General features: G+C 34.1%; 1 protein-coding gene across 1 annotated transcript in view; it reads left to right on the top strand.

Moving 5' to 3' along the window:
• The first annotated feature begins 13,714 nt into the window (after nt 1–13,714).
• The window catches only part of LOC106109133 (gamma-aminobutyric acid receptor subunit delta-like), a 13,224-nt gene continuing 1,332 nt past the window's right edge, over nt 13,715–25,606 (top strand). Inside the window, exons 1-7 of the mRNA XM_013290536.1 lie at nt 13,715–13,995; nt 21,762–21,829; nt 22,828–22,895; nt 23,026–23,246; nt 23,577–23,659; nt 24,453–24,605; nt 25,149–25,342. Coding sequence (XP_013145990.1) covers nt 13,904–13,995; nt 21,762–21,829; nt 22,828–22,895; nt 23,026–23,246; nt 23,577–23,659; nt 24,453–24,605; nt 25,149–25,342 — 879 coding nt within the window. The 5' untranslated portion in view covers nt 13,715–13,903. The remainder of the gene's footprint in view (nt 13,996–21,761; nt 21,830–22,827; nt 22,896–23,025; nt 23,247–23,576; nt 23,660–24,452; nt 24,606–25,148; nt 25,343–25,606) is intronic.

Here is a 25,606-nt window from a genome sequence, read left to right as displayed (position 1 = left end):
TAACATTAAGTTACAAATAACTTTTTAAATAAATTAGACAGAATTGCATTGAGATTACTTTACAGACATTAAAATTAAACGGTAATTTAAATGAAATTTCTTTTAAAGATATGTTGGAATTGAAAAAAAAAAATAAGAAAAAATACTAAAGGCCTGTTCTATCAAATTGTAAATTACTCGATGACTATCTAACGTGTAAAATATATAATGGAAATGTCGGATTTTTTTCCCTTATCTGAGAGTGACGTAATTTTTAAGCTATCTGAGCCTCTATCAGCCAGTGTCGGGACAGGCCCTTTATATATTATTGAGATATTGAGGAACAGCATTACCTGTTCTATCTAAATTATTAGCAGTCTTCATTAAATATGGGATATTCAAAAATTAAGGCCAAAATTAATGGTAGACAATAGAACGCTTTTTATATGAGAGATAGAGAAAATGATAAAAATATTAAAAACGAAATATTAAAAAAAATATGATGATTTTCTGGTTAAATTAACGTTAACATACTAGTCAGTAATACGTGCCAATAGCGGAAATCAAGTGAATAACATTCAATGAAATCCAATCTCTGTAATGAACCAACTTTGCGTACCTTAATTGGCTTTGCCACGTATTCGATTTATAAAAAGTACTGTATTTGAATAAATAAATGAGTATTAACGCTCGTTACGGATGTACGTGAGCTAGAATTGTAATGAAAGCTTCCATTTTACTGCTCAGTTAAAAAAACTGATCTTTTAAATTGGTGCGTGAGATGAAATACAGTTCAAAAATGATACTACACTTTTATCTACGGATAGCTGTGCCCGTGCGGCTTCATCCGCATGAAATTAAAAACGTTATTTTATTGTTTACATGTGTCAAATTCTCAATTACAAATGTCAAAATACTAATTACCTTATTATGGCAATTTTGCTTCCTTGATTTGGCAGCAACTTATGGTCTCTTTCCCACATTAGTGAATTTATCCAAAATATTTACCCAGTAAGTTTAATGGCGTGAAAATATATAGCCTAAAGCTTAACGTAAGTGTACGGCTTTTTATTAAAAAAAAAGAATTATTCAAAAATATGCTGTAATTGCTGACATCTTAGGCAACAAAGAAGTGTGTGTTTACGCTTTATTATAATAGTATAGATAGTTAGATAGCTTTGGTTTATTTTAAATGTTACCAGATTTAATGGGAACTTAAGTAATCTTTTGCTCTAGGCTTTAATGTCTACTGAATACGAGTTACATTGTCCCATTGTTAAGATTTAAGTCTATTAAAAAGATTTATAACATTATAATAAAGTTTATGGATTCTATCTAAAATTCTATTCGATAGAATAGCGTACCATTTATTTAATTTATAGCATCAAACGATCAAGGGAATTGCTTACTAAGGGACCGCCATTTATCAGTTCTTACTGAAGTAAATCTTGAAACATACACGCCCAGTTTATTCAGTACTAATTTAATTAGAATAATTTCAATGCGAATGTGAAAAGGACCTACATATAATGTGTTCAATTCGAAGTATTTACTCTAAGGGTGTTTTTTAGTAACAAGCTGTAGCCCGCAAAATTCCTTAGCGCAAAAGACCACCCGTTAGGCCAATTTGACAGCGCAGAATTAAAAAAAGTAACCTATAATATGCCTATCCATGTCGGCTACCCTCCAGTGAAAGTCCTGTCAAAATCGGCTCAGCCGTTTCGGAGATCACCCGGAACAAACGCGGCTTGCGGACGGACAGACAGACAGACAAAAATTTTTTTAATGCGATTTTTGTTTTAACCACCGCAAATACATCATTTTCCTGAAATCTGGAATTTTTCCTTGATATAACAGACACTCCAATTTTATTACATGTATATAGATAGATATAGATAATCTGTAGTTACCTCAAGATCTATACAATTTATGTTTTACAAGTTGTTTTTGTATAGAACCTGGTCTTATATGGTCGTAATGTCTACTAGTAAAAGAAACCATGTTTTCATCGCTTCCTTCAATTAACCATTGGTAAAACTTTCATCCCTACAAATAAACGGATATTTTCAGCCTATATAAGATATAGTACTTAAAAGAATTATAGCCAGAGTTATGGGCCATTACGCCCTCCGGTTTTAGGAGGTATAAATTTTATATCAGCTGTCAGCTCTAATTAGGATATTAATCTTCATCTCGAGGAATTAATCCGAGGCACTTTGTTCATAACGACTTATGGATGATTTACTTTTGAAAATAAGACCGAAGAGTGATACTAATTTGAAGTATCTTGTTAATGAATCCATTTAACGTACAAAGAATAATATGATATTACAAGTCCAGTTACAAATTAAAGCAAAGGATTAATTCCTAGAAAAAAAAAACTTCTTACTCCTTACTAATAATTTAAATGCGAAAATTTTGAAACATGGATGAATGTTTGTTTGTTAGAGTTTGTAGTCTAAACTGCTCATCGGACCTTGATGAAATTTGGCATAGATGTAGATAGTCTGGAAGAACACATGGGTTTTTTTAATTCCACGCAGACGGAGTAGCCGGCGAAAGCTAGTTAGTTAATAAATGGAAACAAGTCGTTATATACCTATCCAGGTGAGATAACTTCATCATCGTTAGTTTACTAAAGGAACTCGAAACCTACCCCTAAGTTAGAAATGAAGAGATTGAGATTGACAATTTATAAGAAACTAGCTGTTCCCGTGCGACTTCATACGCATGAAATTATAAAAAAATTATTTTATTATTTACATTTGTCAAATTATCAATTACAAATGTCAAAATGACATGACACGATGACAACTTTGCTTCCTTGATGTTGGCAGCAACTTATGGTCTCTTTCTCTCATTAGATTTTTTATCCAAAATATTTACCCCCTAAGTTTAATGGCGTGAAAATATATAGCCTAAAGCCTGATGTAAGTGTAGGGCTTTTTATTAAAAGAAGAATTATTCAAAAATATGCTGCAATTGCTGACATCTTAGGCAACAAAGAAGTGTGTGTTTACGCTTTATTATAATAGTATAGATTATTTACTTAACTTCTACAAGTTATAGAATAAATATGGTTATGATTAATTGAAATTGCTTCTCGTTAGATACAACACTTCGATGATACGGGTTAAACCACTATTACTCTACATTGAAAATTAACATCTGCCATTGACGTTACAGTATAACCCACTCGACATCAAAGTTAGCTTTGATTGCTTTTCATTATAACCTATCAGTACCGATATTAATTGTCTAGAATAAATTCGGTATTTAAATTTATCAAAAATACATTTATATTATAAGGTGGCAAATAAGCAAGCGACCACCTGAATACGCCAAAATGGCGAAGCGACCGCCGCCCATAGATATTCGCAATAGCGGTTGCGTTGCCTACGTTTGATCGACTGAGGGGGACACGCACATGAAAATGTAGTTTAGATTTTTGTACCTTCTGGCGATTTAAAAATACTTTTGATTGTGTTTAATATAAAGTGTGAATCTGGCATACATTGTTATCAATTGTCTTTCTCGGAAGATCTTATCTCTCTTAATTATTAAAGTAGTAATCTTGATGTTGATAATATTAAGTATAATAATAACAAAAATTCTATCAAATTATGCTCTTATTTTTCCTGAAAATTTATGAGTAACGTGTCAGATTGTTTACAATTTATAATACTAGCTTTCGCTCGCGACTCAGTCCGCGTGAAATTTAAAAAAAAAACAAAAGTAACCTATGTCTTTTTCCAGATTGAGCTATTAAGGCCATAAACTGTAAGTAACATCCATCCATCTTTTCGCATTTATAATAATAGCAAAAAGTATTATTTGCTAAACAAAACAATTCACACACATAAGTTTTTTAACGCACGATGTTTTAACAAATTGTAAACATTAACGTTACGAATGTAAGTAAATTGTTACTCCTTTATTAGACCCGAAAGTTTAACCTAAGGTCGGAGATTCTGTTCGGGATCATTAGGTCCATTGCGAGAACCTAACTTGATTTCAACTATTCCAGGCACGTGCCAATTCGTATAAATTAAGGTACTGCGACCAATGTTGGTCAACCCTTGATTTTAATCAAAGATGATAAATATTCGTCTGTTATTCTGAATGTTAAGTTTACCTTTTTTCAATAGGTACTTTGTATTTTTTAAAGCTTTAAAATTAGTATTTTTTACTGTATCTTACGTATTGTTTTCGGATTCTCTTACTTGCTATCCCCCTTTTGAAGAAAGAAGACAACTAGATATAGTTTTATGCATAGATAGTTTCTATAGTCATATGAGCTTTATTACTATTACTATAAAGCAAACAGCTTATTGGATATAAAAAAGATAATACCCAGATTATATTAAGCCGGTTAATTTTAAAACTGCGACATGCGCTAATGAACCTCATATTAAAGTTGGATTAAGAAATCTTTTTGATGTATTGGACCATTTATTAAATGTAAGTTAATATCTTAGTATTAAATAAGCCAGTTATCCTAAATCCTTAAACAAACTAGTGAATCAAATCTCTTTCAAAAATTATATTTTATTGGCAAAAAACCAATTCATCAAAATTAGTCATGTTATGGTTTTATTAATTAACTTGCTTTCACCTGCGACTCCGTCCGCGTGGATTAAAAAAAATAAAAGTGAGTAGCCTATGTGTTCTTCCAGACTTTCCTCTACATCTATACCAAATTTCATCGAAATCTGTTTAGGCGTTTAGGCTACAAACTCTAATAAACATCCATCCATCTAAACTTTCGCATTTATAATATAATTATGATTAGTATGATAATAATACAGTATAGTGTTGGAAAATACAGTTATATTTTTCAATTTTTACTTCAAAGTGTGCATAATGTAAATATTTGTCCCTGTTCTATCGAGCTACGTCGATACAAAGCGCCTCTCTCCGTATAACCAATATTTGCTGTCCAATTTTAATTTACGTCGCCACAGTCTCGAAACTGTAGAGCATGTATGACAACATCAAACTATCAAGAGGCTCATCATCTTTAAAATATACTTAATTACACACAACCACTTTATTTAATTACTATCTGTTGCTCGCGACTTCATCCGCGTTAAGTTAAAAAAAAATGTAGCCCATGTTACTCACAGTCAAATTATCTTTTCGACGGTAAAAGAAATTTAAAATCGGCCTAGTTGTCTTTGAGTTTTTCAATAAATACAAATTTTTTCCTCTTTACATTAATAAGTACTATATTTCCATCCGCCTGGAATTAAAAAAAACAAAAGTAAGTAACTTTTGTGTTCTTCCAGACTATCCTCTACATTTATACCAAATTTTACCGTGATTTGTTCAGCCGTTTAGGCTACAAACTCTAACAAACATCCATCCGTGCATGCATCTAAACGTTCGCATTTACTACTATAATATTAGGAAGATAATATAAAGCTTTTGTTTTCTTTGGTATTATTATTAACTGTAATTATAATGAAAGAGTCGGTGAAAAAATAAGAATACTCAGTGCTTCATCTAACGAATGGGATATTTAAATGGTCAGGTTCTTTCACATTTTAATTTTACTGAAATATTTAAAACAAATACAGCGTCATCTATTCTACAATCAGATTTTCAGTTCATTTTCTTCACTATTCCGTAGTAGTTTCCTGAAATGTTTCGAAAGTGATACTAGATGGCGCTCCACGACCGATTCCAGATTCAATTTAATTGTTTTAACCAAACCATTATCAGTATATTTATTACTGAGAGTTACAGAAAATAGATATTACTATTTCAATAGTTTTATTAACTCGGTCCAGAGAAAACTTAGAAAACCGTTAAAAGATAATCTGACATTTACATCAACCACATAAATGATTTTTTTACCATTATGTACACAGTAAAGATAAAATCATTGTGTATTTGGAAGATATAAAATTAAAATCTCGGAAGTAAATAAGGAAGTATTCTTGATTGTCGCTATTAATATCATTGCTGGCATTAGTTGGTAACTGCTGCGTGCGGCGCGAGGGGGCCGCGGACACGCAGACACAGACACGCAGTCGTGTACGTCCTTGACTATGTCAACACACACGCACTGCAAAAAAGGATTTGTACGACATTCAAAAGTAGGCCAGAGTTAAACGAGTATTCAGTCTTCGGCATAAAGAAGTTTTTATCATACTTGAAATGGCGAGTGGCCGATGCCAGTATGTAGAAAATATTAGTATAACTACTGTAATTCGCCAAAATAGCGAAGTGATCGCCCACAGATATGAATTGAAAATGCGTCAAGCATTAATCAACACAGGAAAGACATAAATCACGCACATAAGATGCGCGTAATCTCTTTCCCCTTACCATCATATCCTTGTGCGAAAGGGTTAAAAGGGACCCTTCCCTTTTTAAACTCAAATTAGTCCATTGGCATGCACACTTATCAGATTATTATTATGAGGTTGTTATCAGTAATATTTAAAGTAAACAAATATAATTACAACAAGGAAATTATTTTTATCAATTTTAAACAAATACAGAGAAGGTGCGCGATAGTAAATTTAGTACAAGGAAATGTAAATGCTTATTTCCTTGACCTTGGTGAAAATTCGCGTGTTCACAGGAATTGCAGTAAAATTACAAACAGCCTTAAAACAAACGACAAAATATTGTAATCATTAAAAAACAAAACACGTGAGCTTTTTGCAACATAAAGTACTGCATTTATTTTATAATGAACTAGCCATTTGCATAATTTAAAGAAAATTATTCATAGTTATTTCTCATAAAAATCACCAATTAATAATTTTAACGACCTTCGTTTTGATGTTTTTGACGTTTACTTTTTTTTACAAAAACTTTAACTTACATTTTAAATAGTGGAGTTTTTAAAATAAATTAAAACAACTATTCCACTGAGTTTTTTTTTAAGACGTTTTTGACTAAAGTACTTACTGCGTTGGAGCAGCGACCCAAAGTGGGGTTTGGCCCCCGACACGAGAGAGCGCCAGCGTCGTCTCTCCTGCATCACCTACAGTCAAATCAAATTATCAAAAACTAATTAAGGACGGCTTAACTCATGTGTGATCGTCTAGTGAGGGCAAGTAGGTGCTACCTACAGCCTTTAAGTTTAAATTCATAACAACTGGAATGCTTATGGACTGACTTTACCCATCTATATATCGTAGAGAAGAAATCGTACAATGAAAATCTATAGGAAGTATAAAATTGCTTTGTATAGAGATTATGATTTATGATAGGGGTTTGCATCTTTTAATGTTAGTATTAATTGTCTCATAATAACTAAGGTCAAAATAAAAAATGTGTATTGAAATTTATTATTACAGTTTATTGTACCCCCATTGCATATGGCCATGCACGCAAACTATGTACTCTGTTTTACATATGCGATTAAATAATTTATGCATGCAATGTACAATAACTTTATTTAAATTCCTAATTTGTGTTTCCATAATCTATATCTGTACTAATATAATAAAACGTAAACATACACTACTTCTTGGTGAAGGATCTCAGTAATCATGGCATATTTTTGACTAATTATTTCTTTAATAAAAAGCCTTACACTTACGACACGCTTATATTACATTACACTTAGGGGTAAATAAATTGGAAACAACCTTTACGTGGGAAAGGGACCATAAACTGCAAGCTGCCAACATCAAGAAGAGAAGTGTCATCATTTTGACATTTGCAATTGATAATTTGACAGTTGTAAATAATAAAATAAAATATTCTTAATTTCATGTGAATGAAGCCATACGGGAACAGCTAGTTGCTAATAAAATGTATTAAGAAGTGACCATCTTGAAAAAGAACAAGAAAATTATGGCAAAAGAAAACATCAGTAAGGTTCAAGGCTGAAAACGCTTTAAATATTTTTCAAATATCAAATTCTAGGAATTTAAATCATCACAAAAGATTTCTATCAACATCTCGGAAAATTCCACAAATTTATTTATCTCTGTTTAAAATTTCTTATGTTATAACATTTTGTATCACAAGTATTTCTTCTCATTTTTCTAATATTCTCTAATAAAAAGATATAACGTCACTTTTCTCAGTTTTATGCTTGTTCAATGATCAAATAAATTTCCCGAAGACTCTAATGTCATATTCGGTATAAAATAAGAAAGGTTCCGTAAGAATTACTACAAAATATTTTTTGTCGAATTTCCATGAACTTAAAGTTTAACAACGAATTATACAATAATTTCAAAACTCGTAATGTAATAATTTAAAAAAAAAAACATTTTATTTTACTTCCATTGTTAGCTATTATCATATTATATCTTACTAATATGTTCATACTTCATACTTCATACTAATACTATAAATGCGAGAGTTTAGATGGACGGTAAATGGATGTTTTTTAGAGTTTGTAGCCTAATCGGATGAACCGATTTCGATGAAACTTGGTATGGATGTAGAGAATAGTCTGGAAGAACACATAGGCTACTTACTTTTGTTTTTTAAATCCCACTCGTACAGAGTCGCGGGCGAAAGCTAGTTATATTATAAATTTTAACTTTTAAATTCCTTGCTAAAGCGGAACGCTAAATATATTTGTAATTCTTGGTCAAGGTCTACATTTCCTCAATCAAACTCTAAAATAAAGTGAACATTTTATTTTCAATAACTGACAGATTAAAATAAAATCGTTTTATATTCAAATATTATATCTGTAACTGTCTAATAAAATCAATGTTTTAATCGTAATAGTTAATTCATTATTTTTTTATAAGTTTGTATTTTAATGGTATTGATTAAAAATAACCCCATAAATAAAGACATACAGCGGAAATAAGGCATTAAAAAATTGTTTACAGTAATCAAAACTCCCAGAGAGCTGCGAGCTAAAGCAGAATGTAAAACACAATCTGAATTTCAAAACAATACTCTTCCAACACATACAAACCATGTAATTCTCAATACAGATAGTCATTACATCTACTTAACCTGTTATTAATTATGATGATACATGTAAAATGAAGAGTAAATTATGACTTTCAGTTCCTTAGCGAATGATACACGCAGTCAAACTGGCACTGAGATGCGCACGCGCCGGGAATCTGGCAGCGATCGTCGCATACGGTTTATTTCGGCCACTCGCACAACACAGATAATTAAATTTTTCAGATACCAGACGGCGTTACGTAATTAATATTGACATATTGCGGGCTGTTCCCACACATATGTCACGAAATATTCCCTGGAAATGTTTAGAACTGGCCGAAAAGAATATAAATTCGACGCTGGTTGTCTTGCTTTCTCTCTTTTTTGACAGTGGTAGAGCCCGCTTTAACATCTTCGCAAGAATGGACCGGCTCGCCCGGTGAAATACCACGACTACACAGAAGACAGGCGTGAAGTGGGAGCAATTCCGCGTTTCGTCTGATGAGTATGGTGCCAGAGGCCATACTTTAGTCCCTTTTCCTTCCCACCCTTTTTCTTATAGGAAGAATCTTACATTTCTGGAGGAGATGCATAGAAAGGAAGGTATCCTCTTCATGCGCGCTTCCTCCTCCGTCCGCTATAGCGGATGTTTATGGGCAGCGGTTACATCGTCTTTTGGCGGATTCGGAGGCCGCTTGCTCTTTTGCCACCTTATGATATAAAAAGAATGTAATTGTATGACTAGTTTTATTATCAATGTTTATAATTCTACCGAAAGAATGTCATAGTATCGTATTTGTTTTTTTAATGCTATTTACTGTAATCGCATTACCCTACCATACTTGATACATAGTATCAAAGATAGTACTTGGTTATATTTCTACATTGCATGTTTCAACTCTTTCTATTTATGTCACGTCGTATCGTTGTTTTCACTCAACGGATTTAACGTTAATTTATTGAGAAAGATCGAAGAAATTGTCCGTGTTCTTAAATTTGCCATCTTAACTCTAAATATAGAGGACCTCGTTAGCTTCTTTGCAGTTCTGCAAATAACGTGTCTTGTTTGTCGCTTTCACGTTGTACATTTTCATTCTAATTTATTTTATGTTTATTTCGATTGGTGTTGTCCTATTTTACAACTGTTTGAAGAAAATAAAATTGTAATAGAAAACAATTGGAGCAATCTAAACTAAACTAAGTGGTACATATTTATAGTAATCGACTCTGTACATCAAACACAGGAAGTAGATAAGAGATTAACGTAATTACAATAAAGGACAGACTATTAGCAGTGTCAGAGTAGCTACAATGCGATGTATTAATAAATCCAACATTGACAAAGACCGCCAAAACACCTGGCTAGTGGCCAGACGTGAAAAAAATTAACCTACGCATACGTTGCCACGTCCCGGAACAATCCCGTGACGTCCCGGATGAACAGTCGTCTGCGCTCTTTAAATACCATCCCGCTGAAATAACAAAGAAACATTATGGGTTTTTTTTATTTCGTAATTCGATAACACGTGCCTCAAAACCTCGCTAATGTAGTTGACCTTGTTTGTTCGCGAATTCACAGACTATAGATATTTAAATCTCGCCCAAGGTAATAAAACTTATCTATCTTTACAGCATTAGGATATTTTTTTGTCTTATTGTCTTATTGCTCAATTGATTTTGAATTAACAGCCAGTTTTAATTCATTGTCATTGAAGTATTGACCTAAATAAACCCACGGTAAGAAAACCTTTTTTTTATTTATAAGGTGGCAAAAGAGAAAGCGGTCACCTAAAACCACTATAGTGGCGATTTGCAGATGCGTGGCCTACCCTTAATCGACGGAGGAAGAGACACACATAAAAACGATATTTCCGCTTTCTATGCGTATCCTCTACCGTCTAAATTGCTTTTCCTTCCCATCCTTTCGGCTTAAGAACAGGATGGGAAGGGAAAGGGGTTAAAATAAAGTCTCCGGCATGCACAATCATCAGACGAAACGCGGAATTGCTTTCACTTCACGCCTGTCTTCTGTGTGGTCGTGGTATTACACAGGGGAGACTGGCGCTACAGTGCAAAGATATTAAAGCGGACTCTGGTATTTTCCTAAATAAACCCACCGTCGGAATGAAGTTAAATGTTTTAATGTAAACGAAATACGTATATGAATTCAACCATTGCCGCGAAACATCACGTGAATATGCGTTCAAGTCAAACAAATCCAGTCATCAAATACGAATCATATTGGTTATTTGTACCAACGTATAGAAACATTACTGTCTTTTTGTTTGTAGCAAGCAGGTACCAAGCTACAGAAATTACTGGCTTAGTAAGACTTACCATCTTATGTGTCTATAATATTCGTTAGCGCTTAACATAGTCTATTTTAGTATATCTTATCTGTAATACATCTTTAATATAAAATTTCTACATAAACTTTTCAATAAGCAATCATCTTTTATATTCCAGTCAAAGCGCTTTCTTGATCAATCACAAGTTAACGACTTTTGCTGTTTCTATGTACTCTATTTATTTTATACAATATCAGTACATATGTTTACATTTTCTAATTATATTACTCTACAATCTTATATAATGAGTGAAGCGTCATAATTCCATCTGGGTCGTAAGACCGTTGTCTACGTCATCACACTGCACGCATCTCGCATCAAAACATATCCATGTATTTATAGTCAGTCTGTAAATCATCTCTTTAAATTATCTCAGTGATTCCGCTTATAAATGATGGTCATCAAAAATTTGAATTGTAATTGGTAGGATTTTCGACGGGACGACGATGGCATATATTGGTCCTATGTTGCCGTAACACTGAGCTGTAGCTGTAGGAGTTCTGTCTCTCCTGGGAAGTTTAAATATCGAGAGTTCTGGTGTGTTACTTGGAGATCCCGAAACCCTCTTTTATTAAACTTGAAGATGGCCCCCGAGGTGGTTTTAGTGTGTCATATACTCCTGTTTTCCCCCAGAAGGCAAAGAGAGTATCTGAAATATTTCTCCCTGACACTAAAAAAGGGGTTTTTCAACAATTTGTATATTAACCACCACATTTTTTGGTCAGCATAATGTGGACAAGCCTTATTCAAATTTAAAATTATAGATTATTAAAATAAACTATCCTAACCTCTTCTATTCTTCGACTTGTAATTACCACTCCATACGTAATTAACGAATACGGAACATCGTAAAGGAAACTGTTCGCATGTTTTACGATCGACGTGTTCAGTGTCATGCATCTTATGTAATTGTATCGATCACAGCATTACTGATTTAAATCTAGCACGGTAATGATTGAGATGTAAAATGAAACTGTAGTATGAGCTATAGATGTTTTCAGTGAGTCCTTTTTATTTCTTTTAGGACTTATTTGCGTATCGACAACATGTAATTTAATGCCAGCAAATATACCGCTGCTAAAAGAAGAATTAAAAGAAAAGCTATTGGCATGAGTGTCTGGGCAGCAATGAATCTCTGGGAAAGAATACGAATCGAAAGATACATAACGATCTAAAATACCTAGGTCTGATCCTAATGTAAATTTTATGAAATTTCACTTGTGATATCAGAGTTGCCTAACCATATATGGCATGTCTATGTTTATTTGATCTTTGATGTCCGTATCCTGTTTCCTGATGAAATCATACTCAAAATGTAGATAGTTCTAACCCGATGTTATAGGGTTGCCTTATCAAAACCTATCCAGGCACAGGCTTTACGATTCAAAATGGTTATTGTGTTTTCATTTGCTTTTGAGATGTATTTATTTATTAAGTTCTAGTTATGTTAAAATGATGCCTGGGTCGACATTGCAGGGACGAAGTGAATCCAATGAAATGCATGTTCACATACATTGCGTCACATCACATCTCGTTACATAGTCTGCTAACTGCATTTACATCAAAATCATCCATTAATATAATTAAGGAGAACCTATAGTTTGTATACTCTCCCACATATCAAATATTATTAGCGGAAAGTCTAAAGATCAGACTCCAACTGGCTGTTATACTTAGGGTCCTTCAAGATTACTGTATTGTGTTCGTATCGGTTTTAAACGCGTAAACTGTTTGAAAATAACAATGATTTTTTTCTTTTCAAATACTTCACGTTTATTGTCTAACTTTGGAAGAGTAGTTATCTAGAGAAAATGCTTTATGCGTTTACATTAGTTACAAATTAAGTAATATCATAGAATATTTGAAAAAAACGTGTAAACGACGCTACAATCCCGTTTGTTTAATCACTATTGTCTGTGTTATAGTCACTGCGAGTATATTTGCAAAAGTTAAATGTTACCTAACTTTTGGGCACGGCATTGTCTGACACGCGAACTTAACACGCTCCTAGAGCCTAAGTTTTGCTTATTATTAAATAGTAATCATCTCTTACAGATAGAACACCTTTATTCTTTGTTTGAAAATAAGGTTTAAATTTAAAAACAAATGTTATTTTTTAAGACATGTGTATTTCTGCCACTCACCGTTTGCGGAACTACAACTTTGCAGTCGTGTTTTTTTTAGACAGACTATTTTTTAGAAGGCCTGATATTGTCTCTATAATCTCATGACAACTGGTAGGCTTTTTTAATTGTTGGAGAGGCAACAGCTACAAAGCATTTTGTCATATAGTGGCAACCAATACTACGGCAGCAAACTAAGATTTTTTTATATAAAAGGCAAAGTCATGTGTGATTGTTCTGCCACACGGTCGCGTGTGGAGCGCTACGTAGCGGGCTACGTTCGAAGCGTATCGCGAATTAGTTCCCGCGCCGCATCACAGGGTGAGATCGCGCGGAAGCGAAGGTTACGCCCGTGACCGCGCCCGCCGCCGCCGTCGCTAGTGTGCCGGGCGCGCACCGCGCAGTATCGCGCCGCACTCGCCGCTTCTCGGACCTGGGACCTCGGCGCTCGCGACCCACTAGTGATGTGCCTTTAGCCGATCATGTGCAGGCGACGATTGTGTTTTGTGAGAGTGTGCGCGCGAGGCATCAGGCGGCGCCGGCCCGCGCACCCTTAGCCTCCAGAACATGTGGACCCTCTTGGCACTGCTTTGCGCGCTCCTCGCTTTTGGTGGCGGGGCCACTTTCGCGCCCAACAAGGAGCTACTAGAGTGTGCAAGGTTCGTAGTACCCGCCAAGCGTTGCCAATAATGATACAAAAAGTATTTGTAATATTACAAATGTAATCATTAGAGGTGAGACCTCGAATGAGCTACAGAAATAATTTCAGTAGAGCACGCCAGACATGGCTGTTTGCCCGTCTTGTTCAGTGGAAAATAATTATTATAATTCTTGGTGTACAATCACTATAATTTAATACTTATATGACTTTTTATCATTACAAAAAAGATATTGAGCATTCAAACAAGTAAATTTTTTTTTCTTTACTAATACTTTACTCAAACTTTAAGTTATCTCAATTGATAATCGAATATCAAAATGAGATCTGATATCCAATCACAAACGATGTTAGCTTGCAAACTTGACACCAATATCAATGCGAATATTTTAAATTAAACGGCTTTAAAAATCTGGCAACAGCTTCTTCACGGCCGAATTACAGCTACAGAGATCTTGCAGTTCTAAAATCCACTTTGTCTCCTTGGCAAGGCCAGTTGTTGACATAAACATGTCTCCCTCTACTCGGCACAACGTAGTGGCGATCAAGTGAGCTTGCCCAGGTGATATCTGGCATATTTTTGATCAAACCAGACGATATTGGCATCTGTAATTGTACATACGTAGACGATTGTTCATTATTTTTTGCTACTTGTGAATCTTTCATAACATTGATTATGAACATCTGTAATTAAATGTATAGGGGTTGGTAAACAAAATAATACAGATTAAAAATCATATAAGTATGGTAAATTATTTAGAACAGGTACCTAGGAAATGCCACCGCCACTTAGTGGCTATTTGCATGTACTAACTTCCAGTATTCTTCAAGAACGAAATTTATCAAACTTGTTTACAATTCTTGTTGTCAAAGTTCCAGTAGTTGACTATAACAATTGAATATGCTGGCGAATTTATTTACATTATTAAATGTATTAGTATCTAAATGTACACACCAATATTTCGTGTTATAAGTGTTTTAGCGTGTCGCTTAAGATACTGTATTGTATGCTATAGATAAATTTTATCTTCTATAAACATTTGACTGTAGATTTTGTTATGAATTAACAGTATTATAAAAATTAAACGTTGCAGCTTACTTACAAGACGTGTTTGATCAGATATAGTCTTCTTGAGTTGACGGAACTATACATGTAGAATGTTGAAATGACTGTTTTTTTAAAGATAAAGAGAAGATTTTTTGTACCGATGTTTGTTATATATTCAGTACATTGACTAGGTAGTAAAAACCCTTGAGGTACCATCACTATTCCCGTTGAATTCGTGTCAGAGATTATGTGGTACAAACACGGGCTTGTGGACCGACAGAATTTTAAACCTTATTTTAGTTTTTTGCTATAATTAACGTAAAATTCAGGATTTTTTTCATTTTACGCACAGACACTCCAATTTCACTGATTAATGTTTTGATGAGAATACGTAGAAGTAACAAAGAACCAATTACTTGAACGCGGAAAGTTACGTGTAAAAATGTATAGGTAACTACTAATATTTCCTTAGCAACTTTCTGTTAATTTAAGATCTGTCGGGGATTTTCTTAAAACCTTTATTTTCCTTATTTTAATACATTGAAATTTTCCTTATATGTTAGTATTGCATTATAATATTAGCTCATTTTACCATAAGAGCTTCTTCTCAAGTAAATAAAATTTTGATATCTCAGGTCTTCATACTCTGTGTGTGTAGAAACACCACTGTTTTAATATAATCAAAATCATTCATTGTGGCTTTAATTTTTTTTTTTTAAAGTATAATTTCATAATAAAATTCCTGTGAAAGACAAAGGTTGATGTTACGTCTCTCTTCAACACATTCGACATAAAGAGTAACATGACTGAATAACAAGAGATATAACTCTTTTCGTCAGATGGGTTGGTTTGTGCCTAACAATTCGTATGCTAATACTTGTCCTTGACTAGATAAAAGCCTCCCTCATGAAAGGTCTAATAAGTAAAAAGTATAAGAGATCATAGACTAATTGTCACTTTTATTTTGCATTTTGTACTTATTTTCTTCAATAAAGGTGTATGCTTGACAGACATTTCCGTTGTCACGAGTCTCGCGTATGACGGCGCAAACTGTTTCGTTAAAGTAAACCACAATATGCAATGCAATAATGTGTAATGTAAGAACTGTGGTTAGTGTTCATCGCACAATGTAACTAATAATAAAAATTTCTTGAGTTATAGAAAATTATTTGAATTATATTATTGTTAGATTTATACAATCTTTTAGAAATAATGTGCTAACATCTGTAAAGAAAGCCAATCATTCAGTATATTTATTCTTCTGTCTCTTAAGAGCGTGTGTACTCAACCACTACAAACTAAACTATCGCACAATTGTTTAATTTCGCTTTGATTGAGATTTTTAAGTGTGCAACAAAACAGTTGAATTGGAAAACAATCGACAATCGCACAACAGTTCTGCAATAGCTTAGTCAACGGTGTGGCCCGGTCTTAGGTTCTAAAAATCCACACTCAACAAACATTAATGGTAATGAATCGCATTGACCTGATGACAACAATAGCTATTCAGTGGCGTTGCGCGAATGAAAGCAGTTTATCACAGCTATCTGCGTCACTAATAACCCAAATATAACGCGACCGGCCGCCGCGGTTACTGTCACAACAGAAATAAACCCTCGCCCCGAATACCACTCTCGTTACAGACTGTACCACGTCTGCGGGCATTATTTGCGATTGCGACCATGCGGCGTCTGCGAGCTCAAGGCCGTTGCACGTTCTAAACATCTCGGAGCCTCTATTACTGCTGTAGTAAACACATCGTAACACATCATTGTATCAAACTTTTTATTGTAACAATCTATAATGTCTTAACTTCAATTACAATGCTGAAAGTCGTTTAATGATTATGATAAGGTGGCAAATGAACAAGCGGTCACCTGAATCCGCCAAAATGGCGAAGCCACTACTGCCCATAACCATTCACAATACCGGATGCGTGGCCTATCCTTAGTCGACGAAGTAGGAAACGCATGTAAACCGGATATTCTCCCTTCTTATGCGTCTCCTCCAACGACAAATCCATATTCCCTACCCATTTTTCTTATAAGGACTAAAGTTGGGCCTCCGACACTACACACATCAGACGAAACGCGGAATTACTCCCACTTCACGCCTGTCTTCTGTGTGGTCGTGGTATTTCACCATGAGAGCCGACCCATTCGTTAAAGCGGGCTCTACTACTGTTAAAATGTTAATAAAAAGTCTGTAGTTCATTTTCATGTCTACATTTGTTCACTCTGTATATAGGTGGTCTTATTATCATCATTATAATTATGGGTTTACACATATTGAAAACATCTTTAATTAAGAGCTCGCGTCCTATTTATTTTAGTACATAAACTGTACGCATTACATCTTTGTTTAAGATTTAACTGCTTATGTGAAGTACACTTAATCTCGTTACGATTATTGTACTACAACTTGTTAACATATCATAATAGTATATAAACTATTAAATAATAAATAATCCATATTAGTATTACATATTAATAACTTTGAAAACACTATTTGTATTGAAAAATACCTGGCTCTCCTAGTCTTTGGTAATAAATATCTCACAACACTAATTACTATAAAGAACATTAGCTAAATATAAGACCCCTATAGCCCTGCACCTTTATTTACCGTTCAATATTCTTTATGCGTTTAATCCAACTATGTGGGTACTTAACAATATGACCTGATTATATCTATAGGGTTTTAACATGACAATATTACTTCTCGAATTCATTCGATTGCGATCGAGACTATAGATTTTTGATAAAAAGATAAATTGAGGAGATTTTTTTTATAATATAAGGTAGAAAACGAGCAAGCCGCCACCTGAATCCACCGAAATGGAAAGCGACCGCTGCTCATAAATATCCGCAATGCCGGATGCGTGGCCTACCCTTAACTGACGACGAAGAAGACATTTCTCCTTCCCATGCGTCTCCCCCAATGTCAAATCCACTTTTACTTCCCATCCTTTCCTCTTAAAAAAAATGGAAAGGGAAAGGGACTTAAACTAGGCCTCCGGCACCACACTCATCAGACGAAACGCGGAATTGCTTCCACTTCACACATGTTTTCTGTGTGGGCGTGGTATTACACCGGGCGAGCCGACCCATTCGTGTGAAGATGTTAAAGCGGGCTCTACCACTGTTAAAATTGGTTACCTTAGGATGTTTTCTTTTAACATGGACATCTATTTAAGGAATAGACGAATTTTATGCGATGATTTCTTAACTTTTTTAGAATTTTCTATAGAAAAAACTCAAATACAACTCAGCTACATTTTTAGGATATCGGAAATGTTTTTGGCGTGTTCGAAAAGTTGCTTTAGAAATTCGCTCAGTTAATATGAAACATATTTGTAGTCTGAAGTTTACATTAACGTTGTTAACTGTCAGGTCTAGTCTGTTTTTATCTTTGACAGATGACCAACGATTAAGGTACGCACGCGAAAAGGCGCTTACGGTTTTTGGCAATTGTTTTTTTCCTGGCATTATTATTTTACGCAATACAATATTTTATCTAATTTAAAGGTTTTAATAATTATTGCAGTCGATTACTGAAACGATATCAATGTCTATGTAACATCATCTTGAATTATAAAGCCACAATTAGGGTCTGTCCCGCCGAACTGTAAAGTCTGATAACAATCCAACATGTAAAATATGTGATGGAATTATCACTTGACAGTGACGTCATTTTTAAGCTTTTTTAACCTCTATCAGTTAGTGGTGGGACAGGATCTTAGACTCCAAATTGCATTACAGTTCTGACGTCTAAGCGGCGCTTACAAAGTGAAATGTTTGAAAATCAATTTAATATTCAGCCGTAATTTTTTTTAATGCAAATTTGCACATAATTATAGAAATAATGTGAGCAAAGGTATGTCTTAACGACATTAGTTTATGTCAACCTTATATGAACAAAGATTAGCGGTCAAACTCATGTAAAGGTAATTATATGTGCTGAGTTGCATGCGAGAGTGTTCACATGCCATGTAATGTGATTGGAACGAAATCGTGCCTTTAATGTTACATGGTAGTTTTCTTTTGTTTTACATAATTATAACCAACTCTTTACTATAAAGAAGTGACAAATTTACATAGAACTGTATATTATACTAATATGTTAAATGCGAAAGTTTAGATGGACGTTAATTAAAGTTTGAAGACTAAACGGGTAAACGGAGATGGATGAAATTTGCCACAGATGTAGATGATAGACTGAAAGAACACATAGGCTGCTTACTTTTTTTTTAATTCCCCGCATTCGACGCACGATTCGCACGATTCACGGCCGAAAGCTAGTTTAAATATAAAGGAAGCGAAATAAAACGGATTACCCTTAAATTTGGCACAGAGAGTTGAAATTTATTGTCTTTTACGTTACCGTATAACTACTTAAAAAAAAAGAAATGCAATTGCCTATATTTCGTTCCACAAATGTTATTTAATTTGACATGATGACATAAATGTCAAGGAATGATAGTTTAAATTACTTTAATATTGTAGGAGTCAAAATATTTACCACGTCTCGACTATCGTAACCTTTAAAGTGTAAGCATGCAATATCGATAAGTGTGCGAAAGGATAAAAGGACAATCGTTTAGGTTGTACACAAATAGACAGCTTGTTTCAAGTATTAAATTACTGAACTATATTTAATAAGCTTTATCTTTTTCCACATATAGTTATAGTTACCACTAAATAAACTCTAACCTTTCTGCTTTACTCTGAATGTCTCTTTTACGCCTTTAAATATAAAATAAACGTGAGCATGACATATATGGTCATTCAGAGCGCGCAATCCCTTGTCTAAACTATCGCTATTTAGTCGCCCTTTGATTCCTATGAGCTTAAATAGAGATGCGCACATTACTTACACATTATTTTTAGTTGTGCAACTAAACAGTTATGTTGGCTGCGAAACAATCGACAATCGCACATCAGTCGTGTGATAGTTTAGTCAAAGGTTTGCGCCCGCTCTTAATGTTAAATTCAGATGCTAACAAATCCTTGAATATCTCTACAACTTAACGTAGATATAAAAAAAGTATTCACAAAGTTAAATTTGACAAAAAAAGTCGTAGTCTACTTTTTTGAATACATAAAAAATCATAAATAAGTTTGTAGTTAAAGTTATTCATAGAAACCCTACTGATCTTTATTTATTACTAGCTTTTGCTCGCGTTGGATTAAAAAAAAACAAAAGTGAGTAGCCTATGTGTTCTTCCAGACTATCCTCTACATCTATACCAAATTTCATCGAAATCCGTTCAGTCGTTTAGGCTACAAACTCCAAGAAACATCCATCTAAACTTTCGCATTTATAATATTACTATGATGTTTATAGAAAGGTCATTGATACATTTGAGTTATTTATTATTCGTAAACAATCCGCTTAGAGGAATACGAAAGCATTATATAAATGCTCGCGCAGCCGGTATATAAATAAACACCTAAGCCTTTAACAAAGGACATCGTCTTAATCCAAGCGAATGCAAAGAAACGTAATTCTATTATATACTAATACTTAGCGTTGTAGGTATATGTGCGGTTTCCTTGTACATGGGTTGCTTCAAATATCATTTACCTTTCGCTTTCAAATCTTCCAGCAATTCTTTGAAAGCACAACTAAAAGCTTGTTAAATTATTTCAAGGTCGTAGAACTTGCTTATGTTTAATGACAATAGAAAAAGATACATAATTATACCAAAATGAATATATCGTATTGTAACTGAGTGGACATCTTTAATCAACAAATCTTGTTCTCTTAATAAAAAGAAAATAACAAACATATAATGCTTCCTATAGCCGCTCAGAACTGATGAGTGGAACTGTGCAGTTATAATTGTGCATGTGTAGACAAAACTTTATCTTTAACTGTACAAAATTGACAAGCAATAAAATATCTCGTAACCCACTATTAAAATTACTTATCTTTATTAGGATTATTGCAAAGTTAATAAACAAACCGTGATAATAGTTGTAGAATAGAGTAAACAATATTAACATACAAACAAAATGGATGTCAGCTGATTTATGTAAATATAATTAAGTGAGATATTGTATTATTTTTTTTATTCTTTCTTACTTACATTATACTGCTGTGTCGTTTAAATTGTGTCGTATACTTTGTGATAAAAATTATACAAATGTTTACAAGTTAAATAAGCACGTGATTTGTGTAGTAAAAAGAATTAGGTAAGTATACTACGATTATCAAGTAATTACGGTTGACAACAATTGTTTTTATTAAACGACTAGCTTTCGACCGCGCTGGAATTAAAAAAAAACAAAAGCAAGTAGCCTATGTGTTCTTCCAGTCTATCCTCTACATCTACGCCAAATTTAATCAAGATCTCTTCAGCCATTTAGGCTACAAACTCTAACAAACATCCATCCATCTACATTTTCGCATTTCTTTATGTTTATGTATTACTTTATTTTTACCAATTTAGCATTGCACATAGAATTACTAACTAGCTGGTGCTCGCGACTTCGCACACGAAAAATTTAGAAAAAATAGCCTATGTTATTCACTAGTAACGTAGTTTTTGAATGGTGAAAGAATTTTTGAAATCGCCCCACCACTTTTTGAGTTATTTTAATACATACAAAAATTCAAATATACAAATCTTTACTCTTTGTTATATTAGTATAGATGTACCCAGTAAATGATAGTTTGATATTTCAATGTTTAATTTATGATAACATTTCTTTCAGCCAGATCCTGTACATGAACCAGCACGCGTACAAGATTCCTGAAAACTACAATAGAAACATTCCACCTGGTGAGTTAATTTAGCAAACAATTGCAAAAATCCCGTATTATACTTGCGATTATCACAAACGAGTAAAATATCCATACAAGGCGACAAATCCCCGACCCTACGGGAGTAGGATAAGGCAGGGGAGAAGATGACAAGGTGACAAATCATAACTTAATTTTTTGTGAAAACTGATTATGCGTTTCTATGTAAATCTAATTATATCTAAACTATTTTTGGTATATCTCTGAAGTATAGGCTAATATCAAAGTGATGGAACTAATTTTAGAAGCGGCTATCTAGTTAGCCGGACGTTATTCAGCAAAACACTTCCTGCGAGCTCGGTCATTAAGCGATCGTCTCCAATCATAACCTCAAACGATATTCAAAGTATGTAATCATAACGTCTAAAAAATACTATGAAAATAAACACAATTTGTCGTGTAAAATAAAATGTTGCTACATTTATTTTTGTTAATTTTAACTAGTTATTTTCAATTCAATGTTAAATCCTTTTAAATACATCGTAATCAAATGATATTATGTTTACGTATAAAGCTAAAACCCTGTTCCCGGCGGGGATATCGCCGTGGCTTGCCATAAAACGTTTGACAGTAATACTGTTCGTACTGATTCAATAAAACCGCTCAAAATCAACTATAATTTCATTTGACGCAGTCACGATAGTCGAGCGACAATAACTCTGAGCTGGAGATATGAGATCAAATCCCGTCATTCATTTTAAACTAGTAGTTGCCCGCTACTTACTTTCCCCAGCCGTTTAGGAGATTACCCCGAACTTGACTTTGCGGAAAGAGAAACATTTAAAAAAATGTTGTTTTGTTTTTCTTCATCAGAAACTTAAGAACATCGTTTGGAAATTTTGAATTATTTTTATTTTTACATATAGACACATATTATATTAATAGAAGATGTAACTATTGTTATTGTAATGTGTTATTCTTCATGTGAATGAGGTAACCTCAAAAAGCAATTTAAACGTTATTGTGGTTTATTTTCAGGTAAAAACACAACAGTTTACATTGGAATAAACGTCAATCGGGTTTCTGGAGTTGATGAGAATAAAGAGGTATTGTAATATTTACTTTTACCTGCTATAAAATATGTTTAAAAACTTGAAAATTCGAAATAAAGCCCGAAATATACGAATCATCAGACTGTGTTAAATATTAATTAAAGAAGTTATTAATGTTTTCCAGGAAATAACACTAGATGTGTTCTTGCAAGTGTCATGGGAAGACGGACAGCTGCAAATCCCGCCGGGGATGCCGTTCATCGACCTGCCGTGGGAGTTTCGGCAGCTGATCTGGACTCCGGACCTGTATATCTGGCAGTTGCAGACGATGAGGACAATGTCCGTATTGCAAGAGATGGCTTCCCTCAGGATTTATTCGAACAGCACTGTCTCAGTAAATATAGGGTGAGTTGAATTTTAATAATTGCAAAACAGGTTTTCAATATTATATAATTGTTTTTGTTTGATAGCCTTAGATCTTAGAGGAGTCCATGTATTTAGTGACATTACTAGCTTTCGCACGCAACTCCGTCCGCTCGAAATTTAAATAACACTTGGGTTAACCTGTGTTCTTCTAGATTCCACACTTTGATAAAAATCTATGCCAAATTTCATCGAAATCCTTTGACAAATTTAAGCTGGAAACTCTAACAAACATCGAACTATCCATCTAAACTTTCACATTTATAATATTAGTAAGAACAATAATTGAAGTAAAATTTCATTTGGTTTCAGAGCCACTATAACAATCAAATGTCAAATGGATTTCGTTCTGTACCCACTTGATGTGCAGAAATGTGCTATCGATTTTGGTAGTTGTGAGTATCATGCAGTTTTATTATTATTAAAAATAGTTCCACATACTTCTGTAATTAAAATAACCTTGGTGAAAATTGTTATTGATTTCAAGTTTTTTACTGTAATTTCCTGTAACAGACAGTGATTTGCATAAAAAATATGTACGTCATGTCATCAACGGCCGAGGTTTCAGTTAATAATTGGCAACTATTAATCAGGGTAAAATATAAAAATATGCTACTAGGGTTTAAAAATAGACAATGTATTCCGCCATTATGCTAATCAAGGTTGTAACTTGTAACAAATTGTAGCTTGCTCATCATTTTAGTTTAGCGGTTAATCACTTTTAACCTTTACGAATTCCGTAATGTTTAGACTTTCTTTACTACATGATTTTTTATATCATAAGGTGGCAAACAGGCAAGCGACCACCTGAAACCGCTAAAATGGCAAAGCAACCGCTGCACATAGACACCTGCAATTGCAGATGCGTCCTTAATCGACGGAGGAGGCGACGCATATAAATAATAGGATATTTTCCTTTCCTATGCGACTCCTCTACCGTCAGATCCACTTTCCCTCCCATCCTTTCCTTTTAAGTAAAGGATGGAAAGGGAAAGGGACTAAAATTAGGCCTCCGGCACCACACTTATCAGACGAAACGCAGAATTGTATCCACTTCACGCCTGTCTTCTGTGTAGTATTTCACCGGGCGAGGCGGCCGTTTCGTGCGAAGATGTTAAAGCAGGCTCTACAAATATATCGATATAATTTTCGAAAGCCTATCAACACAACTAAGGATGTTATTTCTAGACAAATACACATCAGAGGACGTTCGTTTCGAGTGGCACGCAGGCGCCCCCTGGCGAGGGCTGGTGGGCAAACAGCGCAACCAGTTCCGTCTGCCGAAGTACGTGGTCACGTTCGTCACGGACAAAAGTAATCATATTCGAAATTTTGGTGAAGGTAAATGTAAACTTATTGCTTTGCGCTTCAGTTTGCGCCCCGTAACATGTACGTTTTTTATGCTAACGCTATGTCGCAGTTGCACGTTGCTGCAATGCTGGCGCGGATGTAGGTAGTTAATATAACAAAAAACACATTTATCTCTTAAAGTATAATAACTTGAGAATATCAGAGTTAGTGTGTCTCTACAACGCTGTTGCCACATTCAAATTAATTATTTCTACTATTGTTTTTAGTTATTTTACCTATCGTATATCCGCAAGTAGCACCAAATGTCCTTTATGTGTAGTTTTATTTGTAAAATGTTTTTGTAGCAAATGTTGTTTGTTAGTTGCACCGTTACAATATTACCTTTCCCTATTCTATTCCTGATATTAGAAATGCAAAACTAAATGTGAATTCACCAAATACCCACGCCCGTTATGTCCTGAATAATTTAGAATTTATTGATTTAAGAATTACTATGTACCTTATAAGTAATTAGTGAATTTTTATGTTTGGCAAATACATTTGTCTCGTCTTAAGTTATGATATATTTTGCAGGAGAACATTCAGCAGCTCGGCTGCAGATCAAGTTGTCTCGCGAATTGCGCAGCTACCTGCTGGAGAGCTACCTGCCCTCGTCTCTCTTCGTCATCATCTCGTGGGGCAGCTTCTGCGTCATCCCAGAGATCGTGCCTGGCCGCATGGTGCTGCTAGTCACCACACTACTCTCACTCGTCACGATGTTTGACACCGTCAGGTTAATATTATGTAATAACTAATATATATTCCAATTAGTTTTCACTGAGAGAAACTATTTCGATCATTATGCTTTTAGTCGTATTTTGATGGTAAAATCGAAATACAATATTACTTTAACCTATCTTTTTGCGCATATTTCCTGACAAATTTACTGATATCAAATTCTTGAATTACTTATTAGTTGCATCTTATTTAGTTTAAGAATCAAGTTCTATAAATTTACAATAAAATACAATTACTGTTTTCAGTACAAACTC

Source organism: Papilio polytes, unplaced genomic scaffold (genome assembly GCF_000836215.1).
Source record: "Papilio polytes unplaced genomic scaffold, Ppol_1.0 DF821289.1, whole genome shotgun sequence".
NCBI classification, from domain to species: Eukaryota; Metazoa; Arthropoda; class Insecta; order Lepidoptera; family Papilionidae; genus Papilio; species Papilio polytes.
Note: the sequence above shows the minus strand (reverse complement) of the source record. Positions and strands in the feature narration are given on the sequence as shown.